Genomic DNA, 20866 nt, shown 5'->3' with positions numbered 1-20866 from the left:
AACAATGTTAAGGTTTGGTCTTTCTTCTTCCATTCCGAAGTTTCATCCTTTTCTTTCAAACCCTTCTTCCCTCTCTTCCTTTCGCTCTCACACTCAGACCCCATTACTTCACGATTACTATGTTCCTCACACTGTTTTCCAATTGGATAGAATGATTAGTACGCGCCCTATTTCTCCCATATATGAATTTAATAAGATTTTGGGATCCGTTACAAAGATGAAGCGCTACCCTACTGTAATTTCCCTTTCTAAGCAAATGGAGATCAAGGGAATTCACCATGACCTTTTTACTCTCAACATCCTCATCAATTGTTTCTGTCACTTGTCTCAAATGACATTTGTTTTCTCAATATTCGGCAAAATTTTCAAACTGGGCTATCACCCAAATGTCGTAACCTTAACTACACTCATGCGAGGTCTCTGTACAAATGGTGAGGTGAAAAAAGCACTCAACTTTCACTACAAGATGGTAGCACAAGGATTTCGGTTCAACGAAGTCGGTTACGGGACTTTGATCCAGGGATTGTGCCATATTGGAGAAACCGAAGCTGCCATACAGTTACTCAGAATAATTGAAGTTCGGTCAATTAAACCTAATGTGGTAATGTACAATACAATTATTCACCATCTATTCATTGATGGACTTGCAAATGAGGCTTTTGATTTGTATTCTGAAATGGTTGCCAAGGGAATTTCTCCTAATATTGTAACATGCACTACTCTGGTCTATGGATTTTGCATTCTAGATCATTTACAAGAAGCAATTGACTTCATAAATGAGATGATATCAAATTACATCAGACCAAATATTTATACTTATAGTATTCTCATTGATGCCTTGTGTAAAGAAGGAAGGATAAAACAAGCCAAGAATGTGTTAGCTATGATGGTGAGAGTTTATGTGAAACCTAATATTGTTACCCTCAACACTTTAATGGATGGGTATTACTTAGTTAACGAGGTGAAGAATGCAAAACATGTATTCAACCTTATTACTAAGTTAGGAGTGACACCTACCGTTAACAGCTACAATATCATGATTAATGGATTATGTAAGAGTAAAAAAGTGGACGAGGCAATGAATATCTTTCAGGATATGCATAAGAGAAACACGGAGAGAAACACGGTTAGTGACCTACAGTTCTCTTATAGATGGTTTTTGCAAATCTGGAAGAATAGCTTATGTTTGGGATCTTATTGATGAGATGCATGATAGAAACCAACAACCGGATGTAATCACTTACACTTGCTTGATAGATGCTTTATGCAAAAACTATATTTAGACAAGGCATTTGAATTATTGAAGACAATGATGGAAAAGGGAATTCAGTCGAATATGTACACCTGAAACATACTTATTAATGGAATGTGCAGAGGGGGAAGACTTGAGAAGGCACAAGAGATCTTTCAAGATCTTTTAATTAAAGGCTACCCTTTAGATGTACGTAGCTATAGTATTATGATCAGTGGTTTTTGTAAAAGGGGTTTGGTTGACGAGGCATTGAGCTTATGGTCAAAAATGGAAGACAATGGTTGCTTGCCAAATGCAGTAACTTTTGAGATAATTATTACGGCTCTATTTGAAAAGGATGAGACTGATAAGGCAGAGACATTTCTTCGTGAAATGATATCTAGAGGCTTGTTGAAATCATAAAAGGTTAAACCTCATTTCCATATCAAGTTCTACCTTTCCTATATGTTGGAACAGAGGACTTGGTTCATGCAGTGACCCTCTTGCATTTTGATTGCTATCAAACTTCTGTGTTCCTTGAAATTGGATTTTTATGGTAGAATTTGTTTAAATGATTAGTAGAGGGGTTGGAATCAATGATCGCAATGTGTAAATCCTGATGTCTTCGTTTTTCCAAGTTCATTGTACTTTTAGTGATTCTCTATCACATAAGAACATCATTGAGGAAGGCTACTATCATACTTTGTTACTTTTTTGATAATGATTTAACTCATTACAATTTTTAAATTATGCAAATAAGCTTCAATGCAATGAAAAGATGCCTACTGATAAATTAATGAAATATAAATTTCGGATTTTTTTTATCAGGTTGCAGAAGACACTACGGGTATAGAGTTACACTAAAAATGAGTTACACTAGAGAATGTTACAAAAGCAACAGAGTGGCAATTGAAGTCTAACATTAGGCTTGAATATTAATAAATTAAGATCAACCAACTCTTACAATACAATCATCACTTGCATTTTCCAAGTTTAAGTTCTTCCATTAGTAGATGTGCCACTGATTTATATCCCATTTCACGAGCTTCATCATTTCAGTCCATCAAAAGAAAAATCACATACTCAGTACAAAAATATACATCAATTACAACAACAACAAAGGAGGTGAGAATGGAAAAAGAACTAACCTTTAAATACTGCTATTCCAGTTGGAGGCATCTTTCGCTTCCTCAGGCATATTGAACTAATTATCAATTACAGCAAAAAGAGACTTTACATAAAGTTTTATTAACTGCCTCAAAAAGGAACTTTGCACTGAACACTTTGTTTCTGCATGTTTCTATTTACATACCACTTGTCTGGTTTTACAGGAGGGGTATAACTGGGGAGAACAACACCAATGAGATCTGAGCCTAACTACATAAGACATTGACACCACTCTCAACCCAAAATTTTAAGGCAAAGAGTTTATGGGTCTTTATTCTTATATAGTGCTCTATTTTCTCAATTCTGGTCAATGTGAGACTTAGACTCACACTTGAATTCTTAACATTGTTCATGTCCAGAGCTTCATACTAAACCCTTTACTTATCAATCAATTTTTCATGCAGTGACTATCACCTTTTTACATTAGCTATAATTATATAAAGCATATACCACAGACTGTGTAGAATTTGTGATCCTTAACTTACAGAAAAAAAAAATACATTAATCTATGATTGTTGTTAAGAGAGCTGAGAAAATGAACCTGCAAAAATGGCAGCATATTCCCAAAACTGGATTGTAGATACTACCTCTGCCTTTGCTATTACACCGCCTACCAGAATTCTCTGATGAAAGCAGAAGATCAGCATCGCTTAGGTTCACAAGAGGAGCATTGGCAGGTCTCTGTTTCTCTTTTTTCTCCCCAGACAAAGTTACCTTATCTGTCACAAAAAAAATAAAAAAACATTAATTTCCAACCCATGTTCATAAAAGAAGTATTTTTTTTATTAGTTATGCAAAACCATCACATATTTTATATTTATCATAACAATATAAATAGAGATGTCAATGTGAGCCGGAACCCGTGAGCCAACCCGGCTCACCACGGGTTCGAGCCGGATTGAGTTGAGAAATTTTCTTTTTGTGATAATGAGTCAAAACGGGTTGAGCTCACTTAACCCACGGGTTATGCGGGTCGAACCGGGTTATGGTGAGTTGACCCACCAACCCACCTATATTTAAAAAAACCTAATTTAATAAAATTAATTATTTAAAATTAATATTTTTCAGAATCTGAAAAAAATTTAGACAATCCCTAATTCATTTCATTTTCACGCAGCGCGCAATTCCCTTTCTCTTTTCCTTTCCCTTTCCCTGTCGCGATGGTGCCATAGGTGGTGGTTGTCGGTGGTTCTTTGGCGGCGGTGGTCGACGTTGGGTGGCGGCCGTTCGGTGGTGGTCGAGCTGAGGAAAAACGCAATCCCCTACCAACCTAGTCCTGTTCTCATTTTCAATTTCGACCCACACAGCGCAGTTCCCTTCCCTCTCAGTCGTGTCCGTCGCAGTGGTGCCCACAGGTGGTGGTCGTCGGTCGTTCTTTGGCGGCGGTGGTCGACGTTGGTGGCGGTCGTTCGGTGGTGGTCGCGTCGAGAGAAAACGCAATCCCTAACCTTATTCTCTTCTCATTTTCATTTTCGACCAACTCGCACTTCCCTTCCCTCTCACTCGTGTTCGTGGCGGTGGTGCCCAGAGGTGGTGGTCGTCGGTCGTTCTTTGGCGGCGGTGGTCGACGTTGGTACCGGCCGTTCGGTGGTGGTCGAGCCGACGCTTCTTTTGCTCCTGCTGCTCCTGTGCCTAGCCACTTTCAGGTTTCTTTCTTTCCCTTTCTCTGTTTTCTTCTATCCTGATAATATGTTCTGCTCCTGTGCAACATCAGTGACCACTGTAAATGTGTTCAAGTTTTTAAATTGTAGAAAGATCTAAATTGGCCACTGTAATATTCATTCTAAATTTGTATTTATATGTGTAATTATGTATGATTCTGTTTCTACTAAGGGAGTTTTGCAGACTACCTGTTTCTACTAAGGGAGTTTTGCAGACTATTAGTCTCATATCTATGATTCTGTTTCTGCGATATTGGTACGATGCTGTGAGAGTGTTGCATATGTATGGCAGAAGCTTTTACTAATATTTGTTTGTGGTGCATAACATTCATCTCATAAATCACCAATTTTTTTATATGCATTATTCAACAATAGATAAAAAAGAGAAGAAAAAAAATTACAAATATGATTTTTTTTTAAAAAAAAATCTTTTTTTTTTAATTTTTATACGGGTTAGTGAGCCAACCCACTTAACCCACCAATCCGTGGTGGGTTGAGCCGGGTTGGAAAATTTCTGGCTCACTAAAAGTGAGTCGGGTTGGCTCACTTTGACATGTTTAAACATAAATAAAAGGCTAAACCTTGTTTTGGTGTTGGAAGGGGTGTGGAATTAGATTGTGGTGGCGTAAGGTTGTTGCTGATTCTAAGGGAACGACGCAAAGGGGTGAGACCGTAGACTTTCTTTTGGTAACTACGACGAGGTGGTTGTTGTTCCTTTACCTGTTTTCTAAGCTCAGAAACAGTTTTTCCAACACCCAGAGACTTCAACCTAGCCTGCATAAAATCACCATGTCCATCAGACAAAAACATAATATAAGTGTGAGTACTTTCAACTACAGACAACTATGTCAAAACCTCAAACATGCCTGATTCTCTAACATACGAGCCTGTCTGAGAGCTTCATAGTCGAATTTTGGTTCTTCTATCACTCTCCCCATTCCTTACTTTTTTCTTTTTTCTTTTTTCTTCTTACACTCCTAAACTGTAGCATTACACTGAGTACTCTTAGGTTTCAAACATAACGGTCGAATCTCTGACCATATTTAGAGCTTTTATTTCAAATTGTAAAACAGAAAATGAACTTAAGAAAATGAACTTAAGTGCTTGTATTTAACTACATTCCATCTAAGAGTTAAAACTAAATATTAAGGATCATACTTCTGAACTAAATATAGCTATTAGATTACTGTAGATGGCACCTAGGTAAAAGAATTGGACTTATGTAGTCACACTCAATAAATCAAATTCATCTGATAAATATTGGTTTTAAAATAACTAAATGTAAAATTATAAAAAATGGTATTTTAAAAGTAACGGTGATTTAATAATAGTATATTAATTATTTTAAAAGAATAATTTTATTTAAAAGAGTATGATTAGAGATATATTGGTTGTTAATTAGATTTTTTTTTGTCTGTGTTGTAAACTGTTTGTGAATAATTAGATTTGCCTCGGTTGGTCCTACAAGCAAACATTCCACCTGCATGACAAAGAGGAAAAATAATCAGAGAAATAGCAGACAAGAAACAAGTGTAGAAAGCATAAACGAAGAAGACGCAAATTTGGAACAAAATTAAAGAGTATACAGAGAGAGGAGAGATATAACCTAATTATTACCAATTAAAATAAAAGCACTTAATAGTACTAATAATGTATATTTTGTGAAATATTAAGATGTTAATATACAATTTAAAAATATTAAATGTAATTACTTTGACTAAAATAAAAGGAATCCACCTTAAACAAATAAATGAATAACATGGAGACTAAGTTAACTCATCCAGAAGAACTATAGGCATTAATTATTAATAATAAGAAAGTCTACAATCAAGTATTTTTTTATTATGAGCGTGCACGAAATACAGTTTTAAAATATGAAAATACTTGAGTTGTATTTTGGGTTACATTCTATTTTTTTTCTTCAAAATAACATATTAATCGTGAATCTTATTTTAATAAGTATATTCATACAAGAAGATATTGTATTTATATTAGTATTACGTTTCTTAAGTCAACTCATTATTTAGAATAAAATTATATATATATATATATATATATAAATATATAATAGAGAAATTGTAATTAAAATTTCAAAAACTAGGTATAATTATATATATTGTTGCACTTTAGAGCTCTTCATCGCTTGTAATATTATTTACTTATTATCATAATTTTAACCTTAGCATAGGTCTCCTTTGTAATTTGTTGTAATTTAGCATTAAAGATAAAAAATTATGATATTTTTTCCAAATAGTAAAATAATTAGTTTGATTTCTTTTCTGAATTTTAACTACAACTTTAATAATTATTAACTTTTTTTCAAAGAATTACATGTAGCAGATAAAAGAATGGTTTGGTTCTTCTAATATATATATATATATATATATATATATATATATATATATATATATATATATATATATATATATATATATATATAATGTGTCAAGAAAATGAGGAATGGAATAACATATTTTTTAAACCCAACTTTTTATTTATTTATAAAACAATGATAACCTGCAATTCTATTATTTTGTACAATGTTACATATGTAATTTTGGATTAGTTCGAGTTAAACGACATCGTTTCTGTCAGTGGTGTCATCATTTCAACTCTGAAGTAATCCCCCATTTTTTTCCTCTTTTTTGTTTGGCTGCTGAGAAAATTTTCCAATTATTTTCCCTTGAGACTGTGAAAAGCTTTGCGATTACGAATTACTTTCACTGCAACAAAATCACTTCTGGCAGCCGCATTTGGAATTGCGGTTTCACTGCTTCTGTGCTGACAAACTGGTAGCGTGACGCATTTATCTAAGGTGTGAATTCGCCGTAATTGTATGTAACAAGAGCATGTGAATGTTCTCTCTTTGCATTTTGTTGCTGCGTTACTTGAACCTGTTGTGTGTGCAGAAGAGGTTTGAATTGCTGCCGCAATTGCGGTTTGAAACCTCAAACAGTGGTTCTCTCTTCTGACTTAATATCTTTGTTTTGTGTTAATTTTATATTAATTTTACGCATTGTATTATAATTCTGTTATGTTTATGATTTTTAAAATTTGTGTGCTCTCTTATATCATATCCATGTCACATGTCATATCCCTGCTTCCTAGCTATTGACTAGATACTTGATGTTGCATTTTATTTGAATTTGAACTCTTTCCTCAAAACAAATGTATCTTTTTCTCTGCAGGAATTGATGTAAAATCTAATAGCTCATGTACATAAACGCTCCATTGTTTGTGTGTTCAGTATCTCTCATCTACTAGGACCATTATCTGGACTATTTTAGATTGTCAAAGGAAAGTTTTGGACTTGTGTGATAAGTATCTCTCATTGTTTCATTTTCTGGCTTTAAATGCAATAGCATTATAGCATATACGGACTTGATGCAAATGCAAAAACATGGTGTATGAGCGAAATTGAGTAGATGCTTATCATGCCGTGCACTTTCCATGGTTTGTGCTTAGTCTGTTATCGGCAATTTATGACTGTGTTTCTCGCCTTCTTTAGTTTTTATATTCAGATGTGCCGGGAGTGGAGCTAAGTTCTGTTTGTAACCAGGCCTTAATTGCCAAATTTGAGAAACCTTGTCTGGCTTTTAGTCTCACTCAAGTGAAAGAGATAGGGAGGAAAAGGTTGAAAAGGTATGAATGACTGGCCATTGATTTACATTTTTATGGTACAACAAATTTCGTTTTCATACTTCTATCTACTGACATATAACATCTGTCAGAATAATTTTATTTAAAAGAGTATGATTAGAGATATATTGGTTGTTAATTAGATTTTTTTTTTCTGTGTTGTAAACTGTTTGTGAATAATTAGATTTGCCTCGGTTCGTCCTAAAAGCAAACATTTCACCTGCATGACAAAGAGGAAAAATAATCAGAGAAATCGCAGACAAGAAACAAGTGTAGAAAGCATAAACGAAGAAGACGCAAATTTGGAACAAAATTAAAGAGTATACAGAGAGAGGAGAGATATAACCTAATGTAAACTGGCGTGCGTGCTCACAGAGGAGATGCTGCTGCTGCCAGGTCCCACTTTTGTGTTTGGGCGTTTGAAGAAGAAAGTGTGCTCTGAGGGAACAAGGTATGTTGTCTTTAATTTTTTTTTTTCATTAATATTTTGAGATGCATATATAAGAAGAAAATGTTAATAAGTTTGCCAACTATCCAATTGCATAAAGGTTGTATGGGTTAGTGAGGTGCTTCTCTCATCTCTGTTTTCTTCTTCTCAATTCTTAATTGGTTTCAATTATTGGATGCAAATCTTCGCAGGATATGAGTGTTGTGAAGTTCACCCCAACTAATTCTTCGTTCAAAGTTTGGAAAGAGCAGTTGAGTGGAAGCTTAGAAAAAGAAAAATCCAATCTTGGTCATACTTGGAAGGAAGATTGTCATGTCGTACACTGCTAAGACAACAAGCTTAAGGTACGCCATTCCCAAATTTAGTGTCTTTCTGAGGTTCTTTTCTTATTCCCAAAACCAAAACGCCAAAAACAATTATGGGTTTGATGCCATTGGTGATGCTGTGGCCTTATTCAGTCGCTTAATCACTATGCACCCTCTTCCATCTGTTGTAGAATTTAACATGATTTTAGGGTCAGTAGTGAAGATGAAGCATTACCCTACTGCTATATCATTGTTTAAACAAATGGGGTTGAGAGGAATTACCCCTTCTATAGTGTCTTTGAGTATCTTGATCAATTGTTACTGTCACTTGGGTCACTTGGGTTTTGCCTTTTCAGTGTTGGGCATGGTTCTCAAGATGGGTTATCAGCCCAATCCAGTAACCTTGACCACGCTCATGAGAGGGCTTTGTCTCAATGGTGAGGTTAGGAAAGCTGTGGACTTTCATGATAGCGTGGTGGCTCAGGGGTTCCTGTTGGATGAAGTTAGTTATGGGACCTTGATCAATGGGCTGTGTAAACTAGGACAGATAAGAGGTGCCTTTGAGTTCGTGCAGAAAATGGAAGGGCAAATGGTTAAGCCTAATGTAGTAATCTACAATATTATGATTGATGGTTTGTGCAAAGATGGATTTGTAACTGAGGCGTGTGGTTTATATTCAGAAATTGTTAGCCGGGGAATAAGTCCTGATATTTTTACTTACACTTGTCTGATTCATGGTTTTTGTAGTTTGGGGCAGTGGCGAGAAGTTACCCAGTTGTTGTGTGATATGGTTGACAAAAAGGTCAACCCAAATGTTTATACCTATAACATATTGATTGATGCATTATGTAAAAACAGAATGCTCACAAAAGCTCATGATATGTGTAATTTGATGATTGAAAGAGGTGAACAACCAGATGTAGTTACTTTCAACACTTTGATGAGTGGATATTGCTTGTACAATGATGTGGATGAGGCAAGAAAGTTATTTGATACATTTGTTGATTGGGATATTGTGCCTGATGTTTGGAGTTATAACATCTTGATTATTGGGTATTGCAAGAGTAAAAGGATTGATGAAGCTTTGATCCTCTTCAATAAAATGCACTGCACCAATTTGGTTCCTAATATTGTAACTTACAGTTCTGTTATTGATGGTTTGTGCAAATCTGGGAGAATCTCGTATGCGTGGGAACTTTTTAGTGCAATTTGTGATGGTGGGCCATCCCCTAATGTTATCACTTACAATATCATGTTAGATGCTCTTTGCAAAACTCAACTTATGGACGATGCAATTGAATTATTTAACCTAATGTTTGAAAGGGGATTGACTCCTAATGTTTCGAGTTATAACATATTGATTAATGGGTATTGCAAGAGGAAGAGGATTGTTGAAGCCATGAACCTTTTCAAAGAAATGCATCACAGAAATTTGGTTCCTGATTCCGTGACTTATAATTCCCTCATTGATGGGTTGTGTAAATCTGGAAGAATCTCTCATGCATGGGAGCTTTTCTATGCAATGCATGATGGTGGTATGCCAATTAATGTTATCAGTTATAATATCTTGTTAGATGCCTTTTCCTAAACACACCATGTTTTCTAGGAAATTGATTATTAAACCTAATGTTTGAAAGGGGATTCACTACTTATGGTTTTAGCCATTGCATTGCATCTTGATTGATGAATATTACAAGGGTAAAGGGATGGAAGAAGCTATGAATCTCTTCAGAGACATGCATTGCAACAGTTTGATTCTTGATACTATAAAGTCATCTCTTGGTAATGTTGTCACATATAACACCATTATCAATGGACTCTGCTTAGAAGTGAGAATGATAAAGCATAGGAGCTACTTCAAGAAATGTTTGCTGAAGATCTGAACAAATGATAAAACCTGGTGAGATACAGAAGCTAATTCACACTGAAATCTATACTTCTATACTTATTACTAAAGATAGGTTTGAATAAATGCTTGGCAAATGCACTGTTGCAGCTTTGGTGTAGGTTGAAATGAACCCCATGGAAAATGCATTATTGCATATAGTCTTGCATGATCATCTCGAATAGTTCATGAAAGGTGGCACTCTCTTGAGGTAATCGAGTTCAGGCAATTTACATTTATTCTTGGAATAAATTTTCTATTTCTTAAATCAACAACAGTGCATATAAGATTTAGCCTGTAAAATTCTCATGTAATTAACAAGAGTAAACTTTCTTTTTGTACGTTGCTTTTCAAATTTCTGTGGCTGTTTCTTTTATGTTTTATTTTTATTCTTATTTTTTGCTTCTATGGAGGTTTCTTGCTCTCCTTTAGTCTCTCAAGAGCTTTCATATGTCTTACTCGGTTGTTCTACCATAATTTACATAATGTATTTTAATCTTTTTTACATCTACCAATTTAAATTAATTGGTGAACACTACTTGTTACTGGAGGAACAATTTGGATTGGTATGTAACTATGTATGTCAGCATATTGTATTGCAGTTCAATTTTCAATCAATGTCTGGTTTGTCACTAAAGATGTAGATTATCAGTTTATTCTTAATGAAATCATTAAGGCTTCTTTAATCTTTCTGCTAGGCTCTCCCATATTATCTCTGAATATGTTGAACCACCAGGATCAGGTAAGGGAATTGGAAACTACAGAAAAAAAAATAAAAGGGCTGTTCATGAGCATAAACAGTTGGTGTGGAAGGACCTGAACCCCAAAATTTGTTCATCATTAATGTTATTTTTGTAATCCTGTGCTGCTGCAAATTGTACTTTGCTTTAATAATTGTTCTGGTTAGACTTTTTAAAAGAAGAGAAATTGAGATTCAACTGAGGGTTGAAAATTCAGACACAATTTCCTCTATTGAATTTACTTTGTTTTTTGTTTACTACTCTCAGATGTGATGATTTCATTCTTCAGTATAAATGTGATGTTAAAACCCTGAACTTAGAGAGTTATTCGATTGGTTTAATGGGAAAGTTGGAATGAAAGGCGAGAGAAGTTGATAGGTCAATTTTTCTCACTAATATTTGGAAGTTATAAAGTTGACTCGATGGATTTGAAAGAAAAATTGAAAGAGATGTGGATTCAACTTGATTATTAACAAAATTCTAAAATTAACATTTATCGATAAAAAAAAAACACTAAACCGTGGACAAGGGTTGTTAATAATATCAATGTTGGATCAAAAGAAAGATATTTTTATATTAAAAGAAAGAAAGGTCAAATATGTTTGTAAAATTTGGAATTGGTTATTTTTGAAAATATTAAATCAATTTGGTCCCTCAACTCTATAAATAATTAGATTTAGTTTTTTTTAATTAAATTTTATTAAGTTTATTATAGTATTTTAGTTTGTTTAGACTGTTTGACACTTTCCGCTTCAAACGTATGTCTGATAAAAAATTAAATTAGTTTAAAATTTTCAAGAAAAATTAATATCAATTTTTACTAAAATTTGAAGATTAAAATCATTAAGGTGGAGCCTAAATTTTCATTCATTTTACAATTAACTTTACCGGATTGAATAAGTCAGAAAACTTGTAAATTTACTTGAACGTTGGTTTTGGTTAATCATTTTATCAAGAACCAAAATCTTTCTGTAATCCATATTTTTCTAATAATTTTTTTTATCTTTTGGCCTAAATGCAGCATATGATTACGACCAATCACCCATAATGTCTGTGTATTAATAATATTAGTAATTGGTAATTATAAGGTGGTGGACCACAATTATCAAAAGAAGAACAAAAGAGAAAAAGTAAAAAGCCCAAAAGGCAAAGCTTGCGTTTTGCATATAAACCACGGACAAAAAGAATCTTAATCTTCCAATCTGTAAAAGCCAAACAATCCAAAAAAAGTTATAAAAAATTAAAATAAACCCACAAAAATTTCTTTTCTTTTTATAAAATATTAAAAATAAAAATTGGAAAAACGCTATCATAACAACCTAAGCGGCTCCGCCGCTGCAAATTCCGGCGAGCGCGACAGGAAACCGATTGCAAAGGCTCTCTGCCGCCCGTGCTCCGTCGTCGACGTCGGCTGTGGGCGGAAGAACCCTCCCGTCGACGAACAGCACTCTTCCACCGTTCCTCTGCTGGTGGCCGGCGACCATCCCCTCGAGCTCCGCCGCCGTGCCGTAGAACTCGCCGTCGCCGAACCGTCGCTCCACCTCCAGAAACTCGCCGAGCGACGCCGATCTGGTGTCACCGTCGCGGCAAAGCTGCCACCACTTCCGCCGTCTCTCCGCTGCTGTCGACGTCGACACGATAGCCCTTTTCTTCTTTTTGACTGCGGCGGCGGTCCTCCTTGCACCGCCGGTGACCTCGGCCACGGAATTTGGATTCCGGTGCTGTGACGGGACTCTGAATGTAATCGTGGGGAAGTTCACTCCCATCAGAGTCCCCAAGGTAGTGCTTCTGTCATGGAAGAATGATCCGGTGGACTATCATTCAGAAACCCAAACAAAAAAAAATTAAAACTTTTGATTAATTTGAAGTGAAAAAGGAAAAATAAATTCTGGGGTGTGAAAAAAATTTGAGATTTCTGAGAAGTTTAAAAGATGATGCAACATGAATCAGTGACAGTGAACTTGATGATACCTCAGTGTCAAGATCAGATGAAGAAATGGAAGAGATTGTGGGTGAAGATGGTGGTGGCACCAATTCAGTGGCTGGATCCAGCATTGTTGTGTTGTGATTTGTGGCGAGAGATGAATCAGAGATGAAAACAGAGAAAATCTCTGAGGTGTTGTGAAGGTTTTGGGAAGAGTATTTTGTGTCAACTATGAATGTTTTGAGGTTGAGATTTGAAGGTTTATATGCAGAATAAGGAACAGATGAAAAAGCATGTTGGGATCAAAGGAATAGGATGTGATGCATTTGAAATGATTGTTTGCTTTGGGTGATTATCAGTTTTGGAAACTTCAAATCCACTTTTAATTGGACATTTTCTTTGAAACCAAAATAAAAAGAGAGTTAGGTAATAGGATTCAAACTTGGAAATTACATTCTTAATGTAGGTTTTTATTTTCTTTGAAACTCTTGTGAACATTGTTAATTGTTAATGCAGCTAATTTAATTATATTTGGATAATTGACTTGAGTCAAATGTTAACCTTAATGTAAAAAGTAAGAAATTGCTTATAATGTCATTTTTTTTTAAGGTTTATAGCCTTATTTGCTTTCTTATAGGTTACATTTGAGAAAAGGTGGAGGGATAAGTCAAAATGTATTGGTAAGATGCCTCAATTATTGTTTTTCCTCTTTTATCTCCTCAGAACAAATTTTTCTTTACTCCTAACTTTTGCACACAATTTCTTAACTTAGTATTTGATAGTTGTGTGAGGACAAGGAAAATGTTTATCATAAATGTGATTCCTTTAATATGACTCTTGTTTTGAAAGGAATGAGTTCCTAGATAGATGGTTTTTAAAGCTAAAGATGAAAACTTTGAGTAGAGACTATACTAGCTTTGTGAAGATCAATAAGAAACAATTTTTTTTTTTTTAATTTAAGAGTAAGTATCTTTTTTCTAAAATTATGTTTCGTTTTTAAATTAGTATATATACTTAGTTTGTTCTTACATTCTTAAAAAGGTAACATAAAATATTATCCTCAACAAAATACATGAAAATTATGTCATAATTTATAGTAAATTTCGTTTGTCAAATGATATTTTTTTTTACTTGTTTATTGGAAAGATATTTTACATAATTTTCAAAAAATGTACAAATATATATAAAAGTTATAAACAAAAAATATATATATATATATATATATATATATATATATTTTAAAAAGTAATTTAGAAAAAAATATATTTAATTAATATAATAATATATAATAAGGTTAAATATGTTTTTGGTCCTTCAAGTTTCAGCGAAATTTGGAATTAGTCATTTCATCAAAACTTTTGACCAATTTAGTCCTTCATCTTTCAAAATGCGTGAATTTAGTCCTTTTAATCAAATTTTGTTAAGTTTATCTGATGTTTCAAGTGCATTTCATGATAGTATTTAAATTATTTACACTGTTTGACACATTTTGGCTTCAATGTTAACTTAAATACTATCATGAAATGCGCTTGAAATATCAGATAAACTTAACAAAATTTGGTTAAAAGGACTAAATTCACACATTTTGAAAGATGAAGGACTAAATTGGTATAAAGGTTTGATGAGGGACTAATTCCAAAATTCACTGAAACTTGAGGGACCAAAAACATATTTAACCCTATATAATACTACTGGGTGAGAGAATACTGAGGAAAACATTGGTGGCTTTTCAACTAGAGTTAGTTTAGATATAGTTCAGCTGAAATAATAGAATAACTTCATTTAAATTAAAAAAAAAAAGTAAAAATATGAACCATTAATAAATTATAGGATTAAATATGTTTTTGTCTCTGAAGTTGTAGCGAAATTTGGAATTAATCACTTTTCAAAACTTTTAACCAATTTAATACGTGAATTTAGTCTTTTTTAATCAAATTTTGTTAAGTTTATCTTACGTTTCAAATGTACCTTATGATAGTATTTTAATTGTTGTTTGACACATTTTTGCTTCAATGTTAACTCAAATATTATCATAAAACACAATTGAAATGTCAAATAAACTTAACAAAATTATGTTAGAAGGACTAAATCTACGCATTTCTAAAGATGAAGGACTGAATTAGTTAAAAGTTTTGATGAGAAACTAATTCTAAATTTTACTAAACTTGAGGATACCCTAAATTATAATATGGTCTAAAAAACCGTTAATAAGATTAATTTAATATTAAACTCTGAAACATTATAACTTCTATCCATTACAAAAAGTTGGTGTAATTAAAGTTTGTAAATTGGCCTGAAACAATAATTGAATTATTAACATCTATATTGTAACATGCAGCATAGTTCTGAATGAGTGGGGAGAGATAACCTAATGATGCTTGTGAGTGGTAAAAGATGAATTATAATATGGAACATTATGACAGGCTTTAGTAAGGAGATAAATTAAGTATTAAGTACTGAAACATCATAATCCACATGATTTAATAAATTACGTTAATGGTACTTGAAAGTTGCAACGATACTCAATGTCATACTTGTTAAAAATCATAGGTTGAGAATATAAATTATAAATGGTATGAAGTATAAGTTACAAGAAAATGGTGATTCAAATCTTCAATTTAAGCCAAAGCTAGCTTGAGAGAGACTTTCATTCACATGATGTAGTGCCCAACCGATGGTATATTTCTGTCCATATCCCCAACTAAAAAGCTGAATTAAAGCGTAGTTTTTTTTTTTAATCGATTAAATAGTAATCTCTTACAAATTATTTGAATTAAGAGAAATAGATATAGGAAGGGTTAAGAATCTCTGAAAGTCTTGTATTAATTAAAAATAAAAAAAGTTGAAATATAAAAAAAATAGACCCACAAACATTGGATTTAAAGATTTTATATAAAAATGATGTCAAATTTTTTATATAAACAATATATTTTATTTATGGTGAATCTCTTTGATCTATTAATAAAAAAAATCAATAATTGTATCAGAATCTAATTTATTTTACTTGATGTTAAAGATAAAATAAAATTATAGATACTTAATAAATTAAACATATATGTTTTCAGATGTTCTAACTTGTTTATATTACTTTTAATGTAGTTTTACCATTATAAATGTTATAGTCAAAATATTATCTTAGATCAAGAGATTTTCATATTTTTTTATACATGACATTACATATGATAGCCAATTAATAAATTAAAGGACAATGATATTTTGATTCTTACAATTTGACTCTCATTTTGTATTTTCGATGTGGCTTAGTATTGGACATTGATTCTTTTGAAGAAAAAGATAATGGTACATTAATCAATGCTCTACACTAAATTACACAAAGGAGTACAAAATGATAATCAAATTGTGGGAGTCAAAATATGATTTTCCTAAGTTCATTGTTATCGATGCATTTTTAATAATTTAAGATTTATTTAGGTTAATATTTGTATTGTATTCATACATGGTGTTACCAAGATGTTCATACAACCTTGTGAGTTGTTATTACTCATTTTAAATTGTGGAAATGACACCAAAGTGCATGAGTCATATGATATGATCAAAAGGGAATTGCATAAAGTGGGAAAAGGCTATGCCATCATACATGGCGCACGAGATTTAGCACATCAAACTCATATGGTCCTTCCAAATATTCAGACTACATTCACGTGGAGTTTGAGTTTTCTTTAACTTTACAGTTCAATTGGGGGTTTGGGATTCATGGAAAAAGTTTCAAGCACAAATATGGCTCATTCATTCTATAAAGGTTTTGGCCTTTCTAAAATTGAGAACATGTTTTCTATTTTTATTTATAAGAAGAAAATTTTAAATACCTGTTTCATTGCCATCTTAACAAATCAAGAAATATGTTAACTTGAAGTAGTAACTGTTCGACCACTATTTATTCATTTCTAGATTAAAATGATTATAGAAATATATTAAATAAAAAAGGATGAATAACAGACATGTGTGTACTATGCAGCGAGTATATTAAGAAATTTGGTAGAGCTATTAAATTAAAGTAAAAGGTTAACGTAATTATGTTGTGTAACAAAAATATTATCACATTTTGAAGTTCATTGAATGGCATAAAACTATCAATGCAGAAGAAAGAGAGGAATATCATAATGTCTTGGGGGATACTGAATCACGTGCGAAATTCTATAGCATGACAGCAATGTATTAGCCTTTCAAGCTAAGTCAGTTCTCTGTCTATGTACCTTCATTCCCAATTCCATGTCAGTATATTTCTTATGGTCCCATGAACATTTGAGTACACTGTACACCAAATGTAACTATATCTTTTTGGCTTGAACAGACTATGAATATTGAATGTGAAGGTCACCCACATGACCTCACTTGGCAACAAGAGGAGGTACAGAGAGAAAAAAAAAATCTTCCAAACAACTATAGGAAATTTGGATAGTAAAAATTGGCAAAGAAACCATTTTTTTGAAGGAAACTCTACAGTAGAAGATCTGAATTTTTTACTGTGTTCATCTGTCGGCAGGGATTGGAAGTTCGTTGGCCCCAATATTGAAGTGTATAATCCATCTTACAATAATTAAAAGCAAAAGCTAATGATGTGAGATGTGATGTACAGGAATACTTCTGTTTTCTGAACAAAATGCTAAAGTAAATTATGGCATACTAAGGATCCAGAGGAAAATGCAAACCTAATCTGATCGTATAAGCTGGATTAAAGAAATTTACAAGGGGGGGAAATCTTGAATAAAATCATTCCACATTTCAGCAGCAATAGAGTTCCTTAACTGTGAAGCAACTACAACTTCTTTAGAATCAAAAGTATGATCGGACGGCTGAGTCTGGGTCTCAACATCCATCTTTGGTGCTACTGCCATCTCTAATGGGGGTTCTGATTCCTCCATTGGAAATGAACCATGCTCATACATCTTGAAAAGCCAATCATCTGGATTCTCCTTGCGAATGAAATTGTGTAATGCACATGCAGCCACCACCAACTTCACTTGTGTTTGTAATGGGTAAGAAGGAGCAGACATCAATATAGGAAATCGTGCCTTTAAAGCCCCAAAAGTTCGATCTATGACGTTTCGTAATAATGAGTGCCGTTGATTGAATAGCTCTCTAGCATCTTGTGGGTGGAAATCGCTGGGAAATTCCTTGTAGTAGGGAGCAATGGAATATGGAGCAACAAAACCTGGCACATTTGGATACTTACTGTCTACGATGTAGTATTTACCTGTAGCATAAGACAAAGTGTATGGAAGTCATAGGAAATAATTAATCATTTGACCCTTAAGTTCGCATCATGTTTCATTTTTGTTGTGTTAGCTTCATATGTTTCGATTGAGTCTTAAATATAAAAAGTTGGAAATATTTTCCCTTAGTTGCTATGTGAAAATAGGAATACATCACCAATCAATCACTTAAGATGGCATTTGCCATTGTAATCTCCTAACCATCAATCTCTCACAAATACAACCAAATTGTGCTTGAAAATTGTTACTCTCGTTTATTTAGGACATAATTGAAGCATAAAACTTTTGGTACAAGAATGAAATTAAAAGGCCAAAGGAGTTCAGATCTTCCTAATCAATTAGTATATCATACAACTGAAATAAAATGACTTTAACTTCCGAGTGTCAGAAGTTGGTTTCATTCAAGAGACAGAGTTCAAACAGTATGACTACCTCAATCATAACTGCATTTTACATAAATTTACCCAAATAAAATAACAGAATATTTACCTTCAGGGACCTGCAATTTGTTCCGTCTTGTAATTGCTGAATTAAAAACTTGCAAGTCTGTAGCAGATCCTTCCCATCCAGCCAAAACATAATGGAACTTGAGGTCAAATGAGCAAGCTGCCAGAATATTCTGTGAAAGTAAACCATTCTTGTTGCGGAAAGGTCCTTGCTCATCCACACCTACCGTCACTGGTACATGTATACCATCAATTACTCCCACACAATCCTATTAAAGAGTTCTTAAAAAGTAAGACAAAATCAACCCATACAAGATAGTGATCAAAGTCATTTCTGAAATCTTACTTTAAAATATGGATAAAATCTAGGATCTTCAGAGATTTCTGAAGGAACACCAGAGCCAGGAGGCTGAAATAGATCCAGTGAAATTGACATTATAGCATTCAAAACATGGTTAAAGTGACGACTAATAGTTTCTCCAGAATAACGAAATAACTCTTGAACTGCTCTTGTCCGTAGATTATGTCCAATTATGAACACAAATATGGCTAGTTGCTCCTCAATTTTGATTCGATTTGTGTGACGCAATAAACCCTTGGCTCGCAGGATATTACATAACTTATGAAATACATGCTTATCCATGCGAAAACTCTCCAGACAACATTCATTTTGACCACTGAGTACTTCGTCAACAAATTTTGCACCATTAGATGCTAAACGAATCAGTTCCTTGGGGACATGATTTCTGGAGACTCCATCATTTTCCTCTTCAGAACTCTCCATAAAGGAATTATGACTGCTTCTAAGTTCTGACAGATGTTATATGTCAGTAGATAGAAGTATGAAAACGAAATTTGTTGTACCATAAAAATGTAAATCAATGGCCAGTCATTCATACCTTTTCAACCTCTTCCTCCCTATCTCTTTCACTTGAGTGAGACTAAAAGCCAGACAAGGTTTCTCAAATTTGGCAATTAAGGCCTGGTTACAAACAGAACTTAGCTCCACTCCCGGCACATCTGAATATAAAAACTAAAGAAGGCGAGAAACACAGTCATAAATTGCCGATAACAGACTAAGCACAAACCATGGAAAGTGCACGGCATGATAAGCATCTACTCAATTTCGCTCATACACCATGTTTTTGCATTTGCATCAAGTCCGTATATGCTATAATGCTATTGCATTTAAAGCCAGAAAATGAAACAATGAGAGATACTTATCACACAAGTCCAAAAATTTCCTTTGACAATCTAAAATAGTCCAGATAATGGTCCTAGTAGATGAGAGATACTGAACACACAAACAATGGAGCGTTTATGTAAATGAGCTATTAGATTTTACATCAATTCCTGCAGTGAAAAAGATACATTTGTTTTGAGGAAAGAGTTCAAATTCAAATAAAATGCAACATCAAGTATCTAGTCAATAGCTAGGAAGCAGGGATATGACATGTGACATGGATATGATATAAGAGAGCACACAAATTTTAAAAATCATAAACATAACAGAATTATAATACAATGCGTAAAATTAATATAAAATTAACACAAAACAAAGATATTAAGTCAGAAGAGAGAACCACTGTTTGAGGTTTCAAACCGCAATTGCGGCAGCAATTCAAACCTCTTCTGCACACACAACAGGTTCAAGTAACGCAGCAACAAAATGCAAAGAGAGAACATTCACATGCTCTTGTTACATACAATTACGGCGAATTCACACCTTAGATAAATGCGTCACGCTACCAGTTTGTCAGCACAGAAGCAGTGAAACCGCAATTCCAAATGCGGCTGCCAGAAGTGATTTTGTTGCAGTGAAAGTAACTCGTAATCGCAAAGCTTCTCACAGTCTCAAGGGAAAATAATTGGAAAATTTTCTCAGCAGCCAAATAAAAAAGAGGACAAAAATGGGGGATTACTTCAGAGTTGAAACGATGACACCACTGACAGAGACGACGTCGTTTAAGAACTAATCCAAAATTACATATGTAACATTGTACAACATTAAGCAATAATAGAATTGCAGGTTATCATTGTTTTATAAATAAAAAGTTGGGTTTAAAAAAAATTTTATATATATATATATATATATATATATATATATATATATATTATAAGAACCAAACCATTCTTTTATCTGTTACATGTAATTCTTTGAAAAAAAGTTAATAATTATTAAAGTT

The 20866-nt window shown here is 33.5% G+C and overlaps 4 protein-coding genes and 1 pseudogene across 10 annotated transcripts; 2 read left to right on the top strand and 3 right to left on the bottom strand.

Annotated features, from left to right (window-relative positions):
- On the top strand, nucleotides 1-1916 carry LOC114182572 (annotated as a pseudogene).
- A 132-nt stretch (nucleotides 1917-2048) lies between these two features.
- On the bottom strand, nucleotides 2049-8095 carry LOC114181656. The gene is made up of 6 exons (XM_028068167.1): nucleotides 8045-8095; nucleotides 4926-5665; nucleotides 4641-4833; nucleotides 2940-3117; nucleotides 2380-2435; nucleotides 2049-2276 (listed from the first exon to the last, which is right to left on the bottom strand). Exons 2-6 carry the CDS (start codon nucleotides 4995-4997, stop codon nucleotides 2206-2208), a joined length of 570 nt encoding a protein of 189 aa, XP_027923968.1. The 5' UTR covers nucleotides 4998-5665; nucleotides 8045-8095; the 3' UTR covers nucleotides 2049-2205.
- LOC114181655 (pentatricopeptide repeat-containing protein At3g22470, mitochondrial-like) lies at nucleotides 8038-11333 on the top strand. 4 transcript variants are annotated; one of them, XR_003603883.1, is made up of 4 exons: nucleotides 8038-8149; nucleotides 8338-10351; nucleotides 10448-10547; nucleotides 11073-11333. XR_003603883.1 is itself a non-coding variant. In XM_028068166.1 (2 exons), exon 2 carries the CDS (start codon nucleotides 8459-8461, stop codon nucleotides 10037-10039), a length of 1581 nt encoding a protein of 526 aa, XP_027923967.1. In that variant the 5' UTR covers nucleotides 8038-8149; nucleotides 8338-8458; the 3' UTR covers nucleotides 10040-11024. The 4 variants fall into 4 exon arrangements, 1 of the variants encoding a protein (XP_027923967.1); XR_003603882.1 differs by having other exon boundaries at nucleotides 11035-11333; XR_003603884.1 differs by lacking the exon at nucleotides 8038-8149 and having other exon boundaries at nucleotides 8338-8490; nucleotides 8808-10351; nucleotides 11035-11333.
- Nucleotides 11334-12142: 809 nt separating this feature from the next.
- On the bottom strand, nucleotides 12143-13392 carry LOC114182343 (uncharacterized protein At3g17950-like). 2 transcript variants are annotated; one of them, XM_028069204.1, is made up of 3 exons: nucleotides 13048-13392; nucleotides 12396-12890; nucleotides 12143-12278 (listed from the first exon to the last, which is right to left on the bottom strand). In XM_028069204.1, the coding sequence occupies exons 1-2, from the start codon at nucleotides 13129-13131 to the stop codon at nucleotides 12396-12398; spliced, it is 579 nt and encodes a 192-aa protein (XP_027925005.1). In that variant the 5' UTR covers nucleotides 13132-13392; the 3' UTR covers nucleotides 12143-12278. The 2 variants fall into 2 exon arrangements, with proteins under 2 accessions (XP_027925005.1, XP_027925004.1); XM_028069203.1 differs by lacking the exon at nucleotides 12143-12278 and having other exon boundaries at nucleotides 12323-12890.
- A 4266-nt stretch (nucleotides 13393-17658) lies between these two features.
- LOC114181220 (putative nuclease HARBI1) lies at nucleotides 17659-20622 on the bottom strand. Of its 3 annotated transcripts, none has more exons than XM_028067613.1 (5): nucleotides 20407-20622; nucleotides 19580-19713; nucleotides 19027-19490; nucleotides 18724-18949; nucleotides 17659-18215 (listed from the first exon to the last, which is right to left on the bottom strand). In XM_028067613.1, exons 3-5 carry the CDS (start codon nucleotides 19462-19464, stop codon nucleotides 17704-17706), a joined length of 1176 nt encoding a protein of 391 aa, XP_027923414.1. In that variant the 5' UTR covers nucleotides 19465-19490; nucleotides 19580-19713; nucleotides 20407-20622; the 3' UTR covers nucleotides 17659-17703. The 3 variants fall into 3 exon arrangements, with proteins under 3 accessions (XP_027923414.1, XP_027923415.1, XP_027923413.1); XM_028067614.1 differs by lacking the exon at nucleotides 20407-20622 and adding an exon at nucleotides 20264-20388; XM_028067612.1 differs by lacking the exon at nucleotides 20407-20622 and having other exon boundaries at nucleotides 19580-20248.
- Nucleotides 20623-20866: the final 244 nt, after the last annotated feature.

This window comes from Vigna unguiculata, chromosome 4 (assembly GCF_004118075.2).
Source record: "Vigna unguiculata cultivar IT97K-499-35 chromosome 4, ASM411807v1, whole genome shotgun sequence".
In the NCBI taxonomy this organism is placed as follows: domain Eukaryota; kingdom Viridiplantae; phylum Streptophyta; class Magnoliopsida; order Fabales; family Fabaceae; genus Vigna; species Vigna unguiculata.
This window is presented reverse-complemented; position numbering and strand designations above follow the sequence as displayed.

What these genes read in the sequence shown, in the direction of transcription:
- LOC114181656 (XM_028068167.1), bottom strand. Translation starts at nt 4,997, where the DNA reads ATGGGGAGAGTGATAGAAGAACCAAAATTCGACTATGAAGCTCTCAGA. An exon ending in ATATGCTGCCATTTTTGCAG is followed by an intron (nt 2,436 to 2,939) that starts GTTCATTTTCTC and finishes ATTGATAATTAG; the next exon opens with TTCAATATGCCTGAGGAAGC. An exon ending in TGGAATAGCAGTATTTAAAG is followed by an intron (nt 2,277 to 2,379) that starts GTTAGTTCTTTT and finishes GAAATGATGAAG; the next exon opens with CTCGTGAAATGGGATATAAA.
- LOC114181655 (XM_028068166.1), top strand. Translation starts at nt 8,459, where the DNA reads ATGTCGTACACTGCTAAGACAACAAGCTTAAGGTACGCCATTCCCAAA.
- LOC114182343 (XM_028069204.1), bottom strand. Translation starts at nt 13,131, where the DNA reads ATGCTGGATCCAGCCACTGAATTGGTGCCACCACCATCTTCACCCACA. An exon ending in CATCTGATCTTGACACTGAG is followed by an intron (nt 12,891 to 13,047) that starts GTATCATCAAGT and finishes TCTGAATGATAG; the next exon opens with TCCACCGGATCATTCTTCCA.
- LOC114181220 (XM_028067613.1), bottom strand. Translation starts at nt 19,464, where the DNA reads ATGGAGAGTTCTGAAGAGGAAAATGATGGAGTCTCCAGAAATCATGTC. An exon ending in GATTTTATCCATATTTTAAA is followed by an intron (nt 18,950 to 19,026) that starts GTAAGATTTCAG and finishes ACTCTTTAATAG; the next exon opens with GATTGTGTGGGAGTAATTGA. An exon ending in CAAATTGCAGGTCCCTGAAG is followed by an intron (nt 18,216 to 18,723) that starts GTAAATATTCTG and finishes CTTATGCTACAG; the next exon opens with GTAAATACTACATCGTAGAC.